General features: G+C 36.9%; 1 protein-coding gene across 2 annotated transcripts in view; it reads left to right on the top strand.

The window, feature by feature from the left end:
* Positions 1 to 21,552, top strand: part of LRP6 (LDL receptor related protein 6) — a 142,290-nt gene extending 120,738 nt beyond the window's left edge. Inside the window, exons 16-23 of one of the 2 annotated variants that reach the window (XM_079775881.1) lie at positions 1,051 to 1,260; positions 4,269 to 4,394; positions 5,044 to 5,145; positions 6,124 to 6,234; positions 11,009 to 11,239; positions 12,417 to 12,553; positions 13,449 to 13,546; positions 16,317 to 21,552. In XM_079775881.1, coding sequence (XP_079632007.1) covers positions 1,051 to 1,260; positions 4,269 to 4,394; positions 5,044 to 5,145; positions 6,124 to 6,234; positions 11,009 to 11,239; positions 12,417 to 12,553; positions 13,449 to 13,546; positions 16,317 to 16,611 — 1,310 coding nt within the window. In that variant the 3' untranslated portion in view covers positions 16,612 to 21,552. Of the gene's footprint in view, positions 1 to 1,050; positions 1,261 to 4,268; positions 4,395 to 4,908; positions 5,146 to 6,123; positions 6,235 to 11,008; positions 11,240 to 12,416; positions 12,554 to 13,448; positions 13,547 to 16,316 lie in introns of both variants that reach the window. The other variant, XM_079775880.1, reaches the window with a different exon arrangement.
* The last annotated feature ends 1,799 nt before the right edge of the window (positions 21,553 to 23,351 follow it).

Here is a 23,351-nt window from a genome sequence, read left to right as displayed (position 1 = left end):
ACTGCGTTATTATATCTGATTTGTCTGGTCTCCAACTTCTAAATTTTATGTCACTCTGCTCTTCTGTCCTATTTGTTTTCACGGGTTTATACCTTAATTTTGTTTACCACCATTTTAGTAGATTTGTAGGAGGGAGCATTGTTTTTAACCCACCATTGATCTGAATGTTGACTTAGGCAGTGCCTTTTCATCTGGGCTATCTCCCGACTTTTCTGTATTAAAGTTTAGCTTTATGCTTGCCTCCTTTCTGGAACTTTCCCTGATATTTTCAAAGTATAAGCTAATGGCTTTTTGATTGAACTTCATCACTTAGTAAGCATGATAATATATTATAGAGCTATTTGAGAGACTATTAGGAGGAAGAGGAAAAGAATGAGTATATATATTTTTTCTGTTTAAATGAGGGGGAAGCTATGGGATTTTAGCACATTGTGAAAGAACTTTCTCACAGTTCAGCAACAGAAATAGATTAATTCTACAGAGTCCAGATGACTCTGTGTCTGTAATGTTGTAGGAAGAATTCCTACTTTGAGCTGCAGCTTGAAACAGGTGACTTTCGAGTCAGTTGTTTTTCTGTGTTCTGAGGGGTGAGGGGGAAGTTCTTCACAGATGCCTCAGGTGTACTCCATGAGTGGGGAAGCCAAGAGCAAAGAGTTCTGGGCTCACCACCACTGCTTCATCCAGAGAAATACCATTTTCATCTGTTTTTATATGTAAGAGCTTTTCATGAAATTTAATTTGAAAAATGGACTCAACTTTAAAAAACATCTGAAAACTGCTCTCTTCTTTTCTACATTTTTATGAATTAGGATATTTACTATGTATTGGACACTTACTTATTTGCTCTTGATTGCACTTGAATGTCTAGTCTGTTATCTATCTTCTGGTATGTATATATCTTTTCTTCTAAGAATGACTCTGAAGTTTTGTTGTAGAGAGTTTATATTTTCCTTTTCAGAATTTTTAGAATCTGATTATTTCAATAAATAATTGTTGAATGTAAGACTTAGCCCACATAAATTATTTCTGTTGAATGTTCTTTTTTCCAAGGTGCCAACCGGATAGTATTAGAAGACTCCAATATCTTGCAGCCCGTGGGACTGACTGTGTTTGAAAATTGGCTCTATTGGATTGATAAGCAGCAGCAAATGATTGAAAAAATTGACATGACAGGTCGAGAGGGTAGAACCAAAGTCCAGGCTCGAATAGCCCAGCTTAGTGACATTCATGCTGTAAAGGAGCTGAACCTTCAGGAATATAGTAAGTGCTGACGGTATACTGCTCATTGTAGGATTTATGTTTAAGAATTTAAGATAATATTAAGATGTTCTTTTCTGTCTTCTTACCGCTTTATCTTGAAGATTTCCATGTACTTTTAGTTTTGCCTTTTTTTTAACATTTACTTATTTGTTTGCTTATTTATTTATTTATTTTTAATCCTCAAGCAAAGATATTTTTCCATTGATTTTTAGATAGAGTGGAAGGAAGGGGGAGAAACAGAGAGAGGAACATCAGTGTGAGAGAGACACTTCGATTAGTTGCCTCTCCCACGTGCCCCAACTGGGGTCAGGGATCGAGCCTGCAGTCAAGGTTACATGCCTTTCACCAGAATTGAACCCAGGACTCTTCAGTCTGAGTGCCGACGCTCCAACCACTGAACAAACCGGCTAGGGCTGACTTTGTGCTTTTACAGCCTTATATTAAATTCATCTGGGAGCTTTTTAAATTAAACTTAATCTTTTCCTCCATAAAATAGAAATGGGGGAGTGGAATGGTCTTGCTCATTTTCAAAAATGTTCTCAGGTACAACAGACATTCTGCTTGTCATGCCCTTTCTTTCTCTCCTTCAATCCCTTTAAGAATACTGAAATAAAACATATATTTTATTCTCTGTATACCCCATAGTTCAAACTAAAGCATAAGTTATGTTTATATAATGATGAATCTACCTAATAAAAGAGTAACATGCTAATTGACCATACCTTCACAACGCCCACCAGCCAATAGGAGTGAGTATGCAAATTAACCCAACATCTTTGTTGGGTTAATTTGCATGTGCAGGAGCGGCCAGGATGGGGCAGTATGCTTTCATCATCACCATGGCGAAGACGCAGGCATTCCGTACCACCCCAGCTGCTCGGGGCCTCTGGGCAGCGTGGGAAGGCAGAAAGGCGGCTCCGACCAGAGCGAAGGCGGTGCTGCAGCCAGGGGAATGAAGGCCCATTCTTGCACGAATCTTCATTCGTGCATCGGGCCACTAGTATGGTTATAATGGAATAACTTTATTCTTGAGCAAAAGCATACTAAAATCTTTAGGTAAACTTGGAATACTGTGCTTTAATAAGTGCTTGGTTTTTTTCCCTCTTGGATAAAGTTTTCAATTCTCAGCTTTAAAAAAGTAGCCATAAATATTCTTTTTATCTTACTGAAAACTTCAAAATGGCTGATCATCTTGGCCTATTTCCTTGTTAATAGGTGTCTGTAATAAAAAATTCCTTCATAGCAATAATTACTATAGGTCTTACATGATTGTACTTTTGAGCTCTGGCCTGTGTGCTCAGTGTTTAGAGCATGGTTCAGCATACCGAAGGGTATCGGGTTCAACCCCCCCATCAAGGGCACGATGTGTCTCTCTCACTTTGATGTCTGTCTCTCTCTCTCTCTCTTGTCTGTCTCTCAAAATGAATGGGGAAAATATCCTTGGGTGAGATGAGAGAGAGAGAGAGAGAGAGAGAGAGAGAGAGAGAGAGAGAGAAAACTATTGAAATGCCTTCTCAGCACAATGCCTTTAAATCAAATTGGAATATGAAAGGAGAATAGAGGAATGAGAGCACCATTGCTTGTTCAAGTCCTCATTATTTTGTCACGGTTTGTGAACTTGGAAGTTAAGGTCAGAGGTATATAAGAATTAGAAAGTTAGAATTGTTGCCATTCTATGTTATGATATGTAACTCATGCAGAACATCTAATAGGAATAAGATAGTAATGACACAGTGCCTAAGTTATTTATTCAGTTGATATAAGATCTCAGTTGAGGTTTTCAGAATTTCCAGGGGGTGCGGTATCTTTTTTATAAATAATTGAACCTTTAAATATGGTTTTATATTTGGAAAAACATTTTTTTCAAATGTCTAAGAACATTAAAGAGAATGAGATTTTTATCAAAAGTGCCATAGAATAAAAGGTTGAGAAACACTGCCGTATAGTTTATTATCCTAATCTAATGACTGATGTCTGTTTTGGGACACTGATGTTGTATAACATACTGCCATTGGTAGGTAGCCGACTCCCTCATGCTCATCAGCACTCACCAAAACAGGACTGATGTGTTAGTGAAAAGTCAGATAACAAATGGGTGTCTACATCAGATGTTGGTATTCTGTGATGGCAAATGTCAGTTACTTTTAACACAAGCTAAGTAGGAAATTCATAGCAATGATTTCATTGAATACAATCTGTCAGACAGACTTTGAATAGTTGCCAGATGGTGTACTTATTTCCTTTAACCCAAATATGAGGAAATTAAACATTTGTAACATTGCAGGTTATCGTTTTAAAAATTATAATTATTGATTTTAGAGAGAGAGAGGAAGGAAGAGGCGGAGCGAGAGAAACATGGATGTGAGAGAGAAGCAACAATCAGGCTGCCTCCTGCAGGCCCCCTACTGAGATTGGAGTCGAAACTCTGGCATGTGCCCAGACCGGTAATCAAACTTGCCACCTTTTGGTGTATGGGTTGATGCTCAACCAACTGAGCCACTCCAGCCAGGGCACATTGCAGGTTATCTTTTGCAATTGACTAAACAAGTAATTTTGATTATTTCTGATTGGTTGAGTTCCATGTGAATTTAAGTTTTTCTGTGGATTCTTTATTAATATATACTTTTTGAGTAAAATCATCTTCTTTTTTAGAAAGTTAGAATTTCTGAGTTAAAATCTATAGTTTAGAAGAGTTTTTATATAGTCTCATCATTCTTCCTACACCTTTTTTTAGTTTCAGTAATCAGCTTTTCTTAGTCACAAAATTAACATGAGCTGTATCATTACTTTGCTTAAAATACTTTAAAATATTTTATATATAAATTTGTAAAAACAGTGTTTTGTTGTCCTCATTTTCTTACAGATTGTTTAGGGATAGAGCAAGGAATTAATATGTGTGATAATAAAGTCCTTGGTAATTCGTAAGTGATTGATTTTTGACCTGGTTGTTCTCCCTTCCTCCCTCTCTTTCTTCCTTCCTTCTTTCCCTTTTTTTTTTTTTTTTGCAGGACAGCACCCTTGTGCTCAGGATAATGGTGGCTGTTCACATATTTGTCTTGTAAAAGGAGATGGTACTACAAGGTGCTCTTGCCCCATGCACTTGGTTCTGCTTCAAGATGAACTATCATGTGGAGGTAAATATGTTATCATTTTCCTGTGCAGGTCTAAATGCCAATTAACATGTTCTGTAACTTTAAGTTAATTCAAATGAAAGAGAAAGACTGTTGTCTACAGTGACAGAAATTTAAAAATAATCTGATTTCTAATGATAGGAAAATTATTACGTAACTGAGTTGATATAGCTATTAAACATTATGATTATAAACTGATATAAAAATGTAGCCCCCCACAAATCAGTGTTTTCTACCATAAAAACAACATAAAATATATATTTCTGTGAACAAAGATTAAAAGAGCTTATACACTCAAAAAAAACCATTGAGAAGATGGTATTATAAGACTCTTTTATTCTAACTTTTCTAAGTTTTGAAACAATAAACATGTGTTGAGTAGCAACTGTGAAGCATTCTGCTTGGACTGCAAGAGATTGTATATGTTGGTTATTAAATGAGCTCCGCTCAGGTGTGTTACCGCTGCGTGACAATTATTTTGTTTTTGTCACTCCCCTCCCCCCCTCGTTCATTGAAGAACCCCCAACATGTTCTCCTCAGCAGTTTACTTGTTTCACGGGAGAAATTGATTGTATCCCTGTGGCTTGGCGGTGTGATGGGTTTACTGAATGTGAAGACCACAGTGATGAACTCAATTGTCCTGTATGCTCAGAGTCCCAGTTCCAGTGTGCCAGTGGACAGTGTATTGATGGTGCCCTCAGATGCAATGGAGATGCAAACTGCCAGGATAAATCAGACGAGAAGAACTGTGAAGGTATTTAAAAATTTTAAGACCTGGTTATATAGTCCTTTTTCCATTAAGTTGTTTGAAATTCAGAATGGAGTGTTGCTTTGGCTCAGTGGTAGATTTGGGATTTTCAAGTACATTTGACTTTATTATGTCTAAACATAGTTGAATACTAATATATGGTGACAGGAAAAGATTTGATTTTGGGTAGTGAGCACATGATGCAATATACAGATCTTGTAACCAGAAACCCACACCTGAAAGCTATATGTTCATGTTGACGAATGTCACCCCAATAAATGTAATAAAAATAAATACAGTAACATGTTCCAAATTATTGTTTTAATTCACTTAATATGCATAAGATTTATACACATCAATAAGCTTAACAGACCCCTAACTGGTTTGGCTAAGTGGGTAGAGTGTCAGCCTGCAAACTGAAGGGTCCTGCTTTCGATTCCCGTCAAGGGCACATGCCTGGGTTGTAGGCTCGACCCCCAGTGTGGGACATGCAGGATTCTCTGTCACGATCAATGATTCTCTGTCATCATTGATGTTTCTCTCTCTTTCTCCCTCTCCCTTCCTCTCTGAAACCAATAAAAATATATATTAAACAACAACAAAAAAAAAGCTTAACAGAGGAATGAGGCAAAAAGAACTTTAGTATATAAAAATAGTACTTGTTCCCAGCAAACTGAATTTGTGAATTTATTTATTTTTAACAGATACTTTGAAGTTTTTTAGTGTCTAGAAATGCATGTAGAAATATTTAATTCTTAACAGAATAATTAGTGAATGATGAAATTTAACATAAAAAACAAAATGGGAAATTTCCTGCTGGATTGCCTTTTCCCTCTCTCAAGAAAAATCCCCTGAGAATAATTTTTAAGATATATCTAAAAGTCTAATTTGTTTTCATTTGCACCCACAAAGTACTTTTTTACTTGCTAGTATTTGGCTTCACAATATAGTAAAAATAAGAAAACTATTTGCCTTTTTCCCCAGTGCTTTGTTTAATTGATCAGTTCCGCTGTGCTAATGGTCAGTGCATTGGAAAACATAAGAAATGTGATCATAATGTGGATTGCAGTGACAAATCAGATGAACTGGATTGTTGTAAGTAGGACTAAAACCTGCATATTACTCTTAAGGGAGAATTTTAAAAATACATTTTCCTTTCCTTTATGTGTGAGTTTTACTTATAATCACTTGTTCCTTACTCAGAAACAACTATTAATGGTAATCATGTTTTGCTTTTAATAAGTCCTCAAAAGACAGCAGTTTTCTTATGCACAAAAATCTTCACAGAAACATTTAGTGTAAAGCATTAGAAAATAATAAATATTGTTTTGCTACAACTAAAGTTAAGAAATTCTGAAACAATTTACAGGCATACCATGGAGATATTGCGGGTTTGGATCCAGACCACTGCAATAAAGCGAATATTGCAATAAAATGAGTCAAACTAACTTTTTTGTTTACACTGCATATAAAAGTTTGTTTATACTATAATGTAGACTATTAAGTTCAATAGCATTATGTCTTAAAAAACAGTGTACATATCTTAATTTTAGAAGTTTATTGCTAAGAAAATGCTAACTATCATCTGATCTTGTTGGAAAAATGGCACTGATAGACTTTTACGTCATAGGGTTGCTACATACCTTCAATTTGTAAAAAAAACCCACAATCTGTGAATCATACTAAAACGAGATATGCTTGTAGATATGTGGAACTCAATCAGTAGTCTAAACTTAAGAGTTTCTGAACATTAGTCCATGTTTAACATCTCCCATTTTTTTCTTGATACAATTCCACCAGTATCTCAGTGATTTTAAAAGCTTCCTTTCCCTGGCCGGGTAGCTCAGTTGGTTAAAGTGTTGTCCTGATACGCCAAGGTTGTGGGTTCGATCCCGGTCAGGGTACAAACAAGAATCAACCAGTGAATGCATAAGTAAGTGGAACAATGAAGCAATGTTTGTCTCCCCCCACTTGCCCTCTCAAATCAATTTAAAAAAAAAAAAAAAAAAAGACAGTGCCCTGGCCAGTGTGGCTAAGTTGGTGTTGCATTGTCCCATGCACCATGAGGTTGCTGGGTTGGGCATGCCCAGGTTGCAGGTTTGATCCCTGGTAGGGGGCATGCAGAAGGCAGCTGATCGATGCTGCACTTTCACATTGATGTTTCTGTCTCTAAAAATCAATTTAAAAGTAATTTTTAAAAAGGACAGTAAAATTTTTAAAAAAAGAAGAGCTTGAGGACACTTGTGCCAACATATACTTACTAGAGACCCAGTGCATGAGATTCGTGCACTCGGCAGGGGGGGCGGGGGTTCCTCAGCCCAGCCTGCGCCCTCTTGCAGTCTGGGAGCCCTTGGGAGATGTCCGATGGACAGCTCTCCCCTGGGGAGCGGGCCAGGAATGGGCCTAAGCCGTCCCTCGGACATCCTTAGCGCTGCTGCGGAGATGGGAGAGACTCCCGCCACCACTACTGCGCTCACCAGTGTGAGCCTGGCTTCTGGCTGAGCAGCACTCCCCCTGTGGGAGAACACTGACCACCAGGTGGCAGCTCCTGCATTGAGCATCTGCCCCCTGGTGGTCAGTGTGCATCATAGAGACTGGTCGTTCCACTGTACAGCCAATTTGCATGTTACCTTTTTATTATAAAGGATAGACCTAGAGAACGTAGGCTGAATAGCCTATAGTTTCTTCAAGGTTCATAACTATTGACCAGTGCCTTAACATATAATATATTCCAAAGTGGTAAACTTAGTTCTGAATGGAATGCAGCATGAGCCAGGTCTATCCTGTCAAAACTGGTCTAGTGGAATTTAGATAGGACTCGTTTTAAAACTCTTTAATCTTAATAAAGACTTTAAGCTGATATTTTTACAAATTCAAATGGGATACTCACTAAGACTTATAGAATCTATTCATTTATTCATTAACATTTTCTGGATACCTGCTCTGTGCTCAGGATATTGGGTACCTGTACCAAGTTTCTCAAAGTCCTCTATGGTTGAGGTAGTAGTAAGATTAGGACTTTTAAAGCTAGGCAGAGATGGAATTGAATTCTAGCTCAACCTCTTACAAGCCCATTACTTATTCTTGTTAAACCTTAGTTTCTTCATCCTTGGAATGAAGATAATATTTAGCCTAGAGGTTGTGAGAAAATTAAATGTGTATAAAACATATGGCCTGAATCATAGGAGGTATTATTGACAAAGGAGTGCGATAAGTGATATCAAATGTGCTATAATAGATTTCTACAAGTAGTAACACAAAGGAGAGTGGTCAGTTCTTTAGGAATGAAGATGTGACTCATCAAGGAAGACTTGAGAACAATGGTATAGGATGAAGTTATAGGGTGTTGATCAATGAATAGCGTTAATTATGCAGGTAAATGGAAAGATTGCATTCTAGAAAGAGAAAATATCCTTTTCAGACACAGAGTGAAACAGGCACCTTTGGGAAACTGCATGTAAATGGGACTGCCAAAATACATGGGGGTGTCAGCAAGACATAACATAGGTAAGATGATAGGGGATTTTTATTTTCTTCTGAAGAGACTAAACATTATCTCCAGAATAATGGAGAGTCATTGAACAAGTTATAAAGGATGGCATGGCTGTGTAATTGGGAAAGCTGTAAAGCAGATGGATTGGAAGTGATAAGATTATAGGAAGGGAAATGTTAGGCTGGTTGCTGTCAAACTTTTTTGACCAAATCAAGATACAAAGACATGGGTACACACATAAACAAATATGTCATACAACAGTATTTATCCATAGTATGTAGAATGCATTCTGACATTTTTCTGTTTTAAAATTCTATTTGCAACCCACTAAATTGTTTTTGCCATCTAGTAACTTACAGCCTGTAATTTAAAAATGCTTAGGAGACTATTATAGTTCAGGAAGAAGATGATGAAGATCTAAATCAAGAGGAGCAGTAGTGGTGGAAAGATAGATTTCAGAGTTATTTCTGAAGTAAAAAGGGTTTGGTAACCATTTAGATATAGTTGATAAGTTTAGGTTGATACACAGATAGATACCTCATTGAGTGACTGGAATCATTAACTAGAATATATCGCAGGGACTGTAAACTGAGGTACCATTCCATATCTTGGCTGCAGATGTAATGCTTGGCTGATGTAGGTGGGGTTTTTTTATTACTTTATTTTTAATTTAATTTAATTTAAATGCCTTTAATTTGCCAAGAGCACCTCATTTGTTTTATGATCTGCTTTACCCCTGGCATCTAGGAAACATGACAGATGCTGGTGACAGAGAGTTCACTTTGAATGTGTTGCATTCAAGTCGCCTATGGGATGTCCATTGAAGTTTTTCAGGAAGTTGTTGACTATACGGGTCTGCAGCTCAAGAGAGAGATTTGGGCTCTTCAGTTTATTAATGATAATTAAAGCAGAGGCAGTGGATGAAATCTCCCAGGGAGAGTTAAATAGAGGAGGAAAATAGCAGGGGGTAGACAGAACTCTGGGAACCACCTGTACTTAGGAGGCAGACAGAAGAGAATGAAGCCAACAAAAGGAAACAGAAAGAATAATCTGAGATAGTGAAACTAAGATAGTGGTATCTTGGAAGGATATTGACCAGACATTTTTGAGGAAAACAAGAGCCAGCAGCATTGAGAATATAGAGAGGCCAGTGAGGGGAAGGGTTCATTGCATGTGGCAAATAGGAGAATGTTGATCTTTGCCAGACTAGTTGCAGTGTGGTGGTGAGGATAGGAGCCTGATTTCAGTGAGTCAAGATAGGACCCAGAGACTAAGAATTGGAGATAGTGAGTGTAAACTATTCTTCTTAAGCTTGGCATTAGGAAGGAATGTCAGGGCACTAAAAAGAAATAAGAAAGATGAGATGGTTGCTCCGAGGACTAAGAATCTGCCTCACATGCCATAGATGAAATATGTAACTGGCAGTCCTTACGTATTGTGTAACAGTAATGTTATTTTCTCTCATTTATTTTATTTAATTTATCAGAGGATGAGTTTAGCAATGTGGATGGGAGATTTGAGGTCAGACAAAGCAGAAGGAAGGTTTTTAAAGGATTTGCAGTTGTGAGTGATATAGTCTGACTATTCAGAATATGGAATGATTTTCCTTCTAAATTGATGAGTAATGCTCTAAATTGGATGAGCCCTTTTGCTCTTTCCCTCTACCTCTAATATTGATGTCTCTGCTTCTAAAGCCTCAGACGGAGCAGGTGGATGCCAAGGGCAGGGTCTTGCTTCAGTGCTCTCAGGCCCTGGCTTTCTTTCTGAGTCCTCAAGTACTCGTGTATCAGGCCTGTTCCTTGCCCTCAGGCAGGAAGACTCACCCTGAAGGCATCAGCTCATTGGGTCTGAGAGCTAATGCTCATCTTTAGCCCCCAGTTTCCTGTCACCAGGCCTAAATGTCACTTTTCAAACCTAAAATCCAGCCCAGGCTTGCTTTTGGCTTCACCATTCCAGGTCATTTAATGACTTTTTCAGGTTCATCCCTTCTGGCCCTAAAATTTGCTCTGAGATTCTAAAATAAGTTTGTTGATTTTTAGGATATATAGAATGAAGTATGATAGATTTTTATATGTATATGTATTTAAAAATTCTTAATGGAATTTAACTATAATTCACTTTTTTTTTAATCATTTACAGTATGGTTCCCAATGTTTGTTTTATTTTTGTTTTCACTTAAGGATAGTTCCTTTGATTCTTAATGATAACATTTATCCATAATCCATGGGGCATGGTGTAAATGCGTTCATAAAAAAGAAAAGTGTTTATAAGTTGTCTTCATTAGCTTCTCACTTTGCTTGCAAGCCCTCTTTTTGATTACTATTTTGACTCTACAGTTGTTTTTCATTATATAACTGTACTGCCTTCCCATTTTAGATCCAACCGAGGAGCCAGCACCACAGGCCACCAATACAGTTGGTTCAGTTATTGGAGTAATTGTCACTATTTTTGTGTCTGGAACCATATACTTTATTTGCCAGAGGATGTTGTGTCCACGTATGAAGGGAGATGGAGAAACCATGACTAATGACTACGTAGTTCATGGACCAGCTTCTGTGCCCCTTGGTTATGTGCCACACCCAAGTTCTTTGTCAGGATCTCTTCCAGGTGAGTTAAGACTGATCCATTGAGAATCAAGTCTTGGGTCCTGGCAAGACTCTCAGGTTTCCATAATTGAAACAGGATACTACCCAGAGTCTATATCAAACTAGACCTCTTCGGATTTAAAAAAATCATAAGAACAAATGTTCTCTTTTACTTTTTGCATCTTCTCTGTACACAAACGACCTGAGGTATGGTTGGTGGAAATTGCCAAAAGATACAAAGCAAGTATATAGACAAGCATTTCTATATACTGAATATACTGCATTTCTGGATGCACTCTACTGAAAGTGAATCAGCTAGTCATTAAGTGAAAAGTCATAAACCACAGTTCTTTAGATTCACTACCAGGCAACTTTAGTACTATTGAGCCCAGGAATTAAAGGAGGCCAAAAAGTAGACTAAGATTTCTTTTTTAGCAAAAATTTGGAAATAGCTGGGTGATCTCTGGGAGGTGTACAATGTCTTATGTTCTCTTCTAACTTTAAGTGATGATAGTTGGGATGGGGGTTTATTCAGGCAAAGCCAAGTAGCCAGAAGTTCTAGACTTGAGTAGACCATGTTGCTCTAAGGAAGTACAGCTTTCTTATCAGTACTTTCTGGTGCCCTTAGTGTAAGGAGCCTCTTAGAAAGAGGTTCTAGACAAAAGCCCTCTAAAAATATTTAGAACTTATTTACGTGTAACCCAGTAAACAGACATGATTTTTAAACTGTTAGTTATTCTGTGTTACTGTACCTATTTGCAGTTGTAGAATTTAGGAGGTCACGTGGAAAAAATGAAAATTTTTCTTTAGCAATGGTGGTTGTGATTACAATATTTGCATCCAGTAGCTGAAGAAATAATCTTCCATACATTGTATTCATGCCCTAAAAAATGGGTTTAGTTACCTTTTGTGCAGATCTGTTGTTAGTCTAACCTGCTGCACAACCTCCACTCTCCTCAGATCCCTTAAGAGTTTGAAAACCTCTCATTTTATCTCATTTTGAAGAGCTTTGCTTCCATTCTGGAGGGTGGGGAGGTTATTCTTGGCCTTGTTCTAGGCCAGCTTTCAATGGAAGTGTTCACTTTAGAGAGCATTCATTTCCCTTCTCGCAATTATTAGAAAAAGAAGGCATATATTGTTTAAAAGTCAAACTCTTTGTTTTATAGATGTTACTCATCAGTATTTGTCCTTCATTTTAGGAATGTCGCGAGGTAAATCAATGATCAGCTCCCTAAGTATCATGGGGGGAAGCAGTGGACCTCCTTATGACCGAGCTCATGTCACAGGAGCGTCATCGAGTAGCTCTTCAAGCACCAAAGGCACTTACTTCCCTGCAGTAAGTAGTCTGGTTTCCTTCATTTCACTTTGAATGCTAAGATTCATAGGATCTCAGATTTTTAACCCTTTGCACTCGCTTGCTTTTTTCTCGATTCCTTTATTCTACTCGGGATTTAATTTTTTAAATACCCCAGATTTTACAAAGTGCGGCAGTACAATAAAAAACGAGTTTCTTTTCATACAAACTTATTTATTTGGATTTTTTTATATTTCAAATTATTGATACATTGAATACAATTCGACATACGAGCTGCTACCGATGCTAACCGTGTCGAGTCACACTCGACATCCGAGTGCAAAAGGTTAATTCACTTAAATGTGGGTGCTCAGTGGTGGTAAAGTAAAAAGATTTTCAGTATAGGAGTCGGGCATATAAGGTTCAAAGAAGGCTTTACCATCACCATGCAAGCACTTGAAAACCTTTCTTTATGTTGGCTGTGTAGTAACCAGCATATTTGAAAGCACTCGACGTTACTTTCTGTGTAGGTAAAAGTAACTCCTGAGAGGCCTCAGCTCCTTCATTTATCTCATGACCTCCCAAAAGAGGCAGCACATGGTATTTCTCCTAAGTCAGTGATTTTCCTTTAAACAATTATAATTTGAAAAGAAAAAATCAAAACCCAGCTATACTGAACTTAAACCAGTGACTTGTAGATTATAGACTTTCTTCTCATCACCTTGAGCTGGTTAGCCATGATGAAAGAAACTGTGTTGTAAGGAGTGGAGAGCCACAAACCTAAGGTCACTTCTTTGGAGAGGAAGGATTGTGCTAATAGTGCAATGGGAACAAATACAAGTAGAGATGGAAGAAGAGGAGTTGAAAGAAAGTTTGATAGTCTCTGTCTGGGATGGACCATTGTTATTTTTAATAATTTCATTATTTTTCCTTTTAGATTTTGAACCCTCCGCCATCCCCAGCCACAGAGCGATCACATTACACTATGGAATTTGGTTATTCTTCAAACAGTCCTTCCACTCATAGGTCCTACAGGTAATAACCTCCTCCTCTAACACAAATAGGGGTATTTATTAGAAGGATGGGGTATTCTAATAACCTTGGGCTTGATGTAGCACCAAGTGAGTAGATGATGGTCACAGAGAGAATAGACCTCTTGTCTTGGTAATGCTGCCCCTGCCCCTGCCACGAATTCTTTTCTTTCAGGGAATTTTATAGTGTTTAAAAGAGTCACAAATGCTGGCTTTTAGAATAACAGGATAGCCCTCAATGCTTTGGCAACATTCTAAGGAAAAGTTACCTATCAAAATGACTGATTTTGAAATATGTTACTGCTCGGGTTAGGTTTAATTGAAAGTCTAAGGATGAAGTATTGGAATAAGACTCTGCATGGTTCAGAGAGTTGAGAGCGCTGTAAAACAGCAGGGTTATTAAGAGCACAGAATTTGAGAGAAGCTTCTGTTCAGCCCTTGTTTACATGTGTTATTATGACCTGAAATGAGGTATTTCTCATACAGTTGCATGGAATAGGTCACAACTCATTGAGAGGGGGAGTGTGCCTTTGAGCTGATCTGTAGAGCATAATGAGCAGGTTAACCATGAGTATTAGAGTGTTGCCCTACTTGTCTCTCTTATTTGAAAGGCCAACAGTCAAGAGCTTGATATTCTCTGTTTAAACACTCAGTGCCTGGTATTTATTGTCAGTCCTCAAGTGCCTGTTATCTTCTAGATAAGGTGTTTCCTAGTATTCCAGTCAAATCGCCCTGAAGTAACTGCATAGATGTGTGGAAATCAAATGGAAACTTTTTATAGTACCTCATTCAGAATTCTCAGTTCAGTTTATAGATAACGGCTATTTGAGATAGGCTTGACACTGAACTGAATGTTGCTTTTCCTGCCACAAGTTTGTTTTAAAAAGCTAAAATGAAAAAAAAATGGAAAAAATATCCTCGGGTGAGGATTAACAAATAAATTAATTAAAAGCCAAAATACAAAGGCAGAAAACTGAAAATTAGAAAAAAAAAAGAACTAAATATTTATTTTAAAAGCTTTAATTTCTTTAAATTGAATAAAACACTGTTTGATTAAAATGAACATAATTACATCAAAACTAGTTCTTATTTAATAATTTCCCACATCTCAAATTAAGCCCAGTTTGTTTCTTCTGAGTGGAACTTCTTATCATTTGTTGAGATTTTTGTCTAAACTGGAACTTGAAAGAATTTTGTTAATTCTGTTTCCTTCCTTTCCTTGTTTTTTTCCCCATGAAAATGGAAGTATTTGGGCCTTTTAAATGTTGAGCCAAGAAATTTTATCAAGGCTCTTATCTGGACAGAAAGATAAGACCTAAAAAATACTATGACATCATGTTAATATTGGTAGTAAAAAAAAAAAAAGCTTGAGAAAACTGCTCAGCAGGTTATGTAACACTTGGTCTTTTGGCAGCCTTCTCTTTTGAGGCAAGTCCTAATGCTATCAAATGTTTGTATCCTGGGATATTATCTGTGGTACTCTCTATCACTAGGTATTTTATGGATTGTTACTTCAGTTTTGCACTTGCTCTTGCCCCTCTGTTGCAGTTACTCTGATGAGAAAGCATATAAGATTAACTTTTCTATATTTAGAATATAAAAAGTTGCAGGTAGAAATAGAAATGATAGAAAAACTAGCACGTTAAGTCAGCTCTTATTTTTACTAGTATGATCCCCTCTTTCCAATGCCTTTTTCTTTAGTCATGCTACAAACTTTATTAACAACTATAGATTACTTAAAAAGGTAAGAAGTAAGTGATATCAAATACATTTTTAAAAGTTCACTGGTCTTCTATGGGTATTAAGAATTTATCATTTTGATGTTGAGTTAAAGCTGCTCTTATGACCATAAGCTTGTCTTTCTAAGGAAAATCAAAACCTCTGAAACCACAGCAGTTTTCCTTTGCTGATAGTAACAGTAATGGGATAGATATACCCCTTAGGCTGTCTACAATATTCAGTCTGACTTATACAGTATTCGATTTTTAAAGAGAGAATGAAGTCTTCAGACATCACTAAATTACTCATCAGGTAAATTGTAGAGCAGTTAAAGAATGTTGAAAGAACATAAAACACTTTTAAGTAGTATAAAGTGTGTGAAGACCCACCCTGGCTGGTATGGCTCAGTTGGTTGGGGGTTTTCCCCTGCACCAAAAGGTTGCAGGCTCGATTCCCCGTTAGGGTACATGTCCCGGTTGAAGGTTCAATCCCTGGTAGGGGGCGTGTAGGACCAATTGATGTTTTTGCTGTCAGATCAGTGTCTCTCTCTCTCCCTCTCCCTTCCTCCCTCTCTAAAAGTCAATAAAAAATACATTTTTTAAAAAGTGTGAAGACCCATTCTTCTCACAGACCATGAAGTAGCAGAAATTGGTGAGGCTCACTATATATACTAGTAGACTAAAGACTGAAAGTATAACTGACAGATTTCCAAAAATAACCAGTAAGTACAACTTTGAATAGTTCTTTTTTATTTCATTATCCAGTTTAATGTAAAGCTATAAGAGCACATCCAGGGTCTAGATTGAGTTTACCTGTGCATTTCTATCCTACCCATTTTTAATTGCCTCTAATCACATTGTATTTTCAAATACAAAATACATGCTACCTTCCACTTCCAATCTGCCTTTGAAAATTACCTCCTGGTCTGTGCAAATTTAGATTGTAGTAGTTTATTATCTTCAATGTGAAGTTTACATCTAATACCTCCGTATTTTGATAGGGAAAACCACTTTTCCATAAAACTAACGCTTCTCTTGGTTTTCTTCCTATACCAGCTACAGGCCATACAGTTACCGGCACTTTGCACCCCCAACCACACCCTGCAGCACAGATGTTTGTGACAGTGACTATGCTCCCAGCCGGAGAATGACCTCAGTGGCAACAGCCAAGGGCTATACTAGTGACTTGAACTATGACTCAGAGCCTGTGCCCCCACCTCCCACACCCCGAAGCCAATACTTGTCAGCAGAAGAGAACTATGAAAGCTGCCCACCTTCACCATACACAGAGAGGAGCTACTCTCATCACCTCTACCCTCCGCCACCCTCTCCCTGTACAGACTCCTCCTGAGGAGGGGCCCTCCTCCTCTGACTGCCTCCAATGCAAACGTGTACATACAGATTTGGTTGAGATCTGGAGGGGGGGAGGGAGATACTAGAGAAGGATGAGGCAGACCATGTACAGTTAAAAATTATAAAGGGTAGGGAATACTGGAGATATTTGTACAGAAGAAAAGGATATTTATATATTTTCTTAAAACAGCAAATTTGCTGCTTGTGCCATAAAAATTTGTATAAAAATAAATTTGTACTAAAAGTTTTATTTTTGCAAACTAAATACACAAAGCATGCCTTAAACCCAGTGAAGTGACTGAGTACAAGGAAACAGGAATAATAAAGGCATCAGTGACCAGGAATGTCTGGGCTTTATTGATACCAAAAATAAAAGAAGAAGAAAAATTTAAGTCCATTTTAGAGCAGGTTGGAAGTAGCCAGATTGCCTTCATGTTAACTAGCACTTGAGGGCCTACAAGTATAAGAAATTATGAAAGAAAACGGAATTAATACTAACTTTGGATATAGGACTTCGTTTTCTCTAGAAATCCAGCAATTTTAGTGAGGAAAACAGATACCAAAATCCATTCTGGGTGTTGCTGTTGTAGGAAAGATCAGCTGTCTGGTGAGATGCTGTGGGGCTGATTGTGTGTGCAGTCTCTGTCCCTCCCTCAGAATCCACGCTCACCTCTCAGAATTTCTCCTCTAGGTGTTTTCACCTACTTGCTCCCCCAGCAGCTTTGTAGGCCGTTTGCCAAGATACCATGATTTCTTCAAAGCTTGTTATCTGAAGATTGATTAAATGGAATTTCCTAAATTAAGGTTTTATTTTAATATTTATACTCGCTCCACTCTCCTGTAGGCTCAGCTCTTCAATTTGACTGCTGTTTGTGCATAATGATCAAAGGTTAGACATATTGCTCCTCTTTACTTCTAAGATTGTTTTAATGCTCATTAATCTGTCTTTTTACAACACATATAGACAATGTTTAAGAATTACAAATTTAACCGTTATGTTTTTGTTGTAAGTTGATCATATATCCTTGCAGTACTTTCAGCATGTAATATCAGAGTATAAAATCATTTTTATATATTTTTTTCCTACTAAAATATTTAAATATGTTCTGGTTAGAGACAATCTATATAAAAGGAGAATGTTTTGTTATCATTAGGTTTTCCCGTTAGTAACTGTTCATGACATTTTCGTGTTCTTTAGGCCAATTTTTCTCAGAAGGATGTCTGCATACATACCTCTTCTAACGTGTGACATGAGTTTAATATCTTTCTTGTTAACTAATGTGAATATTAGATTTTTTTCAAATTATCCAAATTATCCTTATAATCACCTTATATATATGTATTAGTGTGTATTCTCTCTTATCCCATTATGGATTAAGATGATTTAACAAATTTAACAATACGGATTAAATGAGAAAGCAAACTGTTAACTTCTCAGCTGTCAGGACTCGGTGGAGAGGATATTGAAAGGCTCTCTGTAACCTGCCTGGCCTGCATGGTACGGGCTGCTGCACCCCCAGCTGTCATGGCTGACCGGTGGAACGATTCTAGCACTGCGTTGCCACCTTGCCAGAAGTTAGTTTCCTGCTTTACACGTGTTTCCAGCATATCTATGCTAAAATTGAATGTGCTTTTAAACTAATGTATTTTTTACCTTAGCAAATGTTGGTCGTTTATTGCTGAATGGTTTTTTTAAATTCAGTCTTGCTGAGAGGCCTCTCTGGATTTAAGGGCCCAACGAAAAACAATGGAAGAAAGGATTTAGAATATCAGCAAGGGTGAAGTAATTAATTAAGCAATTAAAAAATGCCTAAGTAAACTTTTTCAAGAGAAAAAAACGTGGTTTCAGAATACTGGTGAGATTGCTGGGGACACCTTATAAGAATCCGTGCGCCTTATAAGAATCCTGTGCACTTGATTTTGCATATAAATAAGTGGTGATCCAGCAGTGTCTTGCATCTCAGTCAGACAAGTGGAACTCTTCCTGTTAATGGAACAGTGTGCTCACAGCCCAACAGAATGGACACAGAAGTTGCATTCTGTGACACACCATGGGCACTTGATGCTTAAATGAAGATGGAAAGGTTAGCAATAACTGGGTATCAATTAGAATTTGAGAATTCTATATGTTTACATTTTTTTAATGTGCATCTTTATCTGGTGGGCTTCCCATGTGGAAACTTGCACTATAATGAACTAAGAAGAATATTGCCTTGTTGTATCTCAGTCCAAGTGCTTGTACTGCGATGGCAATGGCCTCTTGCAAAATGCTAATTTGTGTGCCAATTTGAAATTATTTGAAGGCAGTTCAGTTTTATCTCAGAATCCTCTTTCTGGGTTAGTTGAGATGGATTTTTAATGTTTTGGGGAGTACCTTTAAAATGAGAGAATTGTCAGAATTCAGGAAGGATTTATTGGCCCTCGGGTTACATGGACAGTTAAGCTTAAGTAAACTTTCTTGATTATTAAACACAAGAGCTTTAATTAGAAAACTAAGAATAAAACAAAACAAAACAAAAAAACACACCAAATCATGACAGCACAAATTGGGAGAAAAAAAATCAAAAACGGTTTTGAATTTGGTGCATTGTGAGATTCATTATCCATGAGTGGGGAATAAATAAAATTTCATTAGGTTCCTTAAATAAAAAAGTATTTCAAACATGTCTTAAAGTATGCCCACTTACTGATATGCTTAGAATTATCTGAGAAATTAACTCTGGCAGAGCATACGTTCAGTGCACTATAGTAAGCTATTCCACATTGACATGGTCTTTTATGACCCTGAACTTTTCTAACTTTGAACTTGGCTCCTGCAGAGCCCTGGTCTTCTGAACAGTGGCCTGAGGAGTTTTGCTCTGAACCGTTAATACGTTAAACAACTATTCTATATGGATGTTATGTATTTAGAAATCTAATACCAGAGGATAAGTTAGAGGGGGGTGGTTTGAGCAGTAAAATTTTAGGATGTTTGAGGATTGCATTTGTTCATTAAAAAATTTTCTTAAGTCAATGATTTGTATAGGGCCAACTCATTCGATATTAGGATATAAAAATAGCCTCCATTTTTACTGGGTAGCAATTAGTATTTTGGGAAAAGCCCATTTGCTGTAAAGGCCCATTAACGAAGAATACTTCAGATACAGTTAGTAGCTGCAGCTTACCTAGCCAATTAATAAACTGTGTATATTTATGCGACCTGATACCAATAATCATGGTAAACGTTGTTTACTTCTGGTACTAAGGGGCTTTCCTTAAGCTCCTCTGCAATAGATGTAATGCTGCTGTTCCCCTGTCTAGTCCTGTGTCTAGATTAGATGCTTAGAAATGCAGTTTTAAAATTGTTTTTATCTCTTGCAAGAGAAAACGTGCCACTCCATTGATTTGCATGCCATAAGATCTGCATATTGGTTACTATTTCACATCTAACAAAATTCAGGAACAGAAATCTTGGGCTTTTCAAACCCCAAATATGTCATGCTTTATTAAGTTACACAGTGTGGAGTGTGGATATGAGTATGTAAATATCAGACATCTGCAAATGAGACTATACACTAGGTGTAGACATGAACTGAGTCATAAAGAAGTTTATCATCAAATTTGTTTGAAACATGTTCTCAGAATTTTTAAATTAAAGAAATTTAACTTTATTTGGTATTGCTTTCCTTATCCCAAACCTAAAATGAGCCAAGAGAAATAACAAATGATTTTAGAAAGTACTGGTGCATATGTGGTTTCTATCTTCTGGAATGGCATCATTTCATAATAGTCTCAAAAGTTAGCTCTTGAAATTTTCAATGTTTTAGACAGAATTTAGACCTAAAATATGTCATTTTGCATTTATAATTTTAAAATATTGTTAATTATGAATATTGTAAATTTATATGCTCAGGATATTTGTTTTAATTCTGTGTCTTATTAAACTAAAACTACGTGAGTAGAGGGGGGAGGTAGATTTTTTTTAGGTTAATCTAGATTATGTAGAGTGAATCTGACTATCCTCACCCTTCTTCAGTGCAGGTACACTTCACTCTATTTTTGTTTTTTGTAAGGCATTCTTAAACCATTAAGTTTTCCGCTGAAAGAAATATTCATGACTTTACAGATAGAATTATAAACTAACCATATAGAACTAACAAAAACTTTTCCCCCCGCCATTAGTTAGGATTTGCCTAAAAGTTAACACCAAATAATTATAGAGAACTGCTTTTGCTTAACTGTCCATTCTTTTTTTAAATTAAATATAATCAGGGTAGGAATGCATATATGTGTATGTGAATATGTATATATGACCATTCCTTTAATATGGGTATTAAAAGGAAAATAAATCAAAGAGAGTCTGATTAAATGTAATGTTATGTGAAATTAAGTATCTGGGGTTAGTGAGGAAAATATAGAGTAAAGAGGATACTGAGAAGCTTGAGCTGGACTAGCCTTATTTGCAAGTGAAGGATCTGGTGCTGCTTTCAGATGTTTATCCTTTATGTTTTTAAATTTTTTCTTAAGCTTTAATCTTCGTTTTGTCTTAAAGTCAACTGGTGTTTCTTGTCCATGGACTTTGGTACGATGGTGCTTTGCAAGGATGTATTTATATATTTTAATGGCCAACATTTGGTCAGCCCTTGTCCACTATTCACTTCCCCCTTTTTGTAAAATAAGTGCTTTAATTGTAAACTGTATAAAAATACCTTGTATAAATCCCCCTTTTGATTATTACACTAAGCTGAGTTGTAACAAATGAAATGTTGATTTTTATAATAAAACAGTGGAAAATAAAAGTGTTGTTTCTTTTCAGCAAGAAATTAAAACCAGCTGCTTGTGCTTTGCTGTGATACACAACCATTGTGTTTCAGACACAACAAAACCCACCTTTATTTTTATTTCAAATAAAATACAACCTTATTAGGCAGTGATTGAGCTCAAATAGGTGATTAATGAAAACCAAGTTTTAATATAAAGGTCTTTCCTTAGATGCTTTTGCATCAGAGAGCTTACCTTGGCTTTTTTTTTTTAAATTTTATTCCTCGCCCAAGGGATATTTTTTCCCATTGTTCTTTAAAGAGAGAGTGGGAGGGAGGGAAGAGGATAAGAGAGAGAGAAAAAAACATTAATGTGAGAGAGACTCATTGACTGGTTGCCTCCCACATGTTCCTGGACCCAGACCTGGGATGGAACCTGTAACCAAAGTATATGCCCTTGACCAGGAATCGAACCCTAGACCCTTCAGTCCGTAGGCCAACACACTAACCACTGAGACAAACCGGCCAGGGCCACCTAGCTTCTTTGCTGACCCTTCGTCGTATTCTTTATTCTGGTGAGGGATTCTTTTAGCTTTTATATATATCAAAAAGTATTTCACCTTCCTTCTTAAAACATCTTTTTGTTGGGTATAGAATTCTGTGTTGACAATTGTTTTTTCTCTTGATGCTTAAAAGATGATACATTTTATTCTGTCTTGTTTCACAAGAAAAGTTTGCTATCATTTTGTTTGTTTTTGAGTGTGTAATGTGCCTTTTTCTCTGGCTACTTTCAAGATTTTTTGTAATCACCAGTTTTGAGCAACTTATGATGTGCCTTACTGTAGTTTTCTATATATTTTTTTTTGTGTGGTTAGCATTCATTGAGTTTCTTGGTTTTGTGAGCTTGTAGTTTTCATCAGATTTGTAATTTTTTCATTCCAGTTACACATATATTGGCTGGTAGAAGTCAATCCACATTTTACTATTACTTTGTTCTTTTTTCTTACAGTTTTATTTCTCTTTGTTTTGTCTTTGAGTTTACTTTTCTGTTCTCCTACAATGTGTAGTTGCTGTTAATCCAGTCTGGTCTATATTTTCATTTCTTCTCCAATAGTTTGATTTAAATCATATTTATAATTTCTATGTGGACTTCAGAAGTTCAGTCTTTCCTTTGACTTATTGAGCATATGGAATATTAGTAGTTTTAATGTCCTTGTCTAGCAATGCTATTAGTTGTATCATTTCCAGGGTGCCATTTCTTGAATTTTCTCATTATTGGTCTCATTTTTTTCTTGTGATTTTTCTATTGGATGCCGGACATTGGCAATGTTATGTTAAGTATTGTATATTTTTGTGATCCTATAAGGATTCTTGGGCTTTTTTTCTGGAAGACCGCCAGGTTACTTGGTAACAGTTTAATCCTTTTGGTTCTTGCTCTTTACCTTTGTTGGGCAGAACCAGAAGTATGTTTAATCTAGCGCTAATTTTTTCCCCCCATTAGTGAGGCAAAATTCTTCAGAGTATTTTACCTATTGCCATACAAATTTTGAGGTTTTTCCATTCTGGGTAGTGGAAATAGACGCTACTCCCAAACCTATGTGAATTTTGGAGAGTGGTCCCTTAATATTTTCAGATGTTCTTTTTCAAAGCCTTGGGTAATGTCTTTATTTGCATGGGTTGTTCAGTATTCCTCTGAAAATTTGAGGAGACCTATCTAGATCTCTGAAGCTTTTCGTGCAGTTCTCTTCTCTCCATTACTTGCCCTGCAAACTTTAGCTGCCTTGGCCTTCCTGGACTCGTAGGCTCTATTTTCTCTCTTCATGGAGATTGCTGAGCCCTGTGTGGGTTCCCCTCCTTCCAGCACAGCCTGAACATTCTTTACCTGCAGTATTCTAGGGCAAGCGTAGGCTTCGCTTTGTTCTCATCTCTCAGGGACCAGTTCTTCGTTACCTGATACACAATGTCTTAGAAACTATTCTTTCATAAATTTTGTCAATTT

The sequence above is a fragment of the Cnephaeus nilssonii genome, assembly GCF_951640355.1.
Source record: "Cnephaeus nilssonii genome assembly, chromosome: 6".
Classification (NCBI taxonomy): Eukaryota; Metazoa; Chordata; class Mammalia; order Chiroptera; family Vespertilionidae; genus Cnephaeus; species Cnephaeus nilssonii.
The sequence above is the reverse complement of the archived record's forward strand: the minus strand, read 5'-3'. Positions and strand labels throughout refer to the sequence as shown.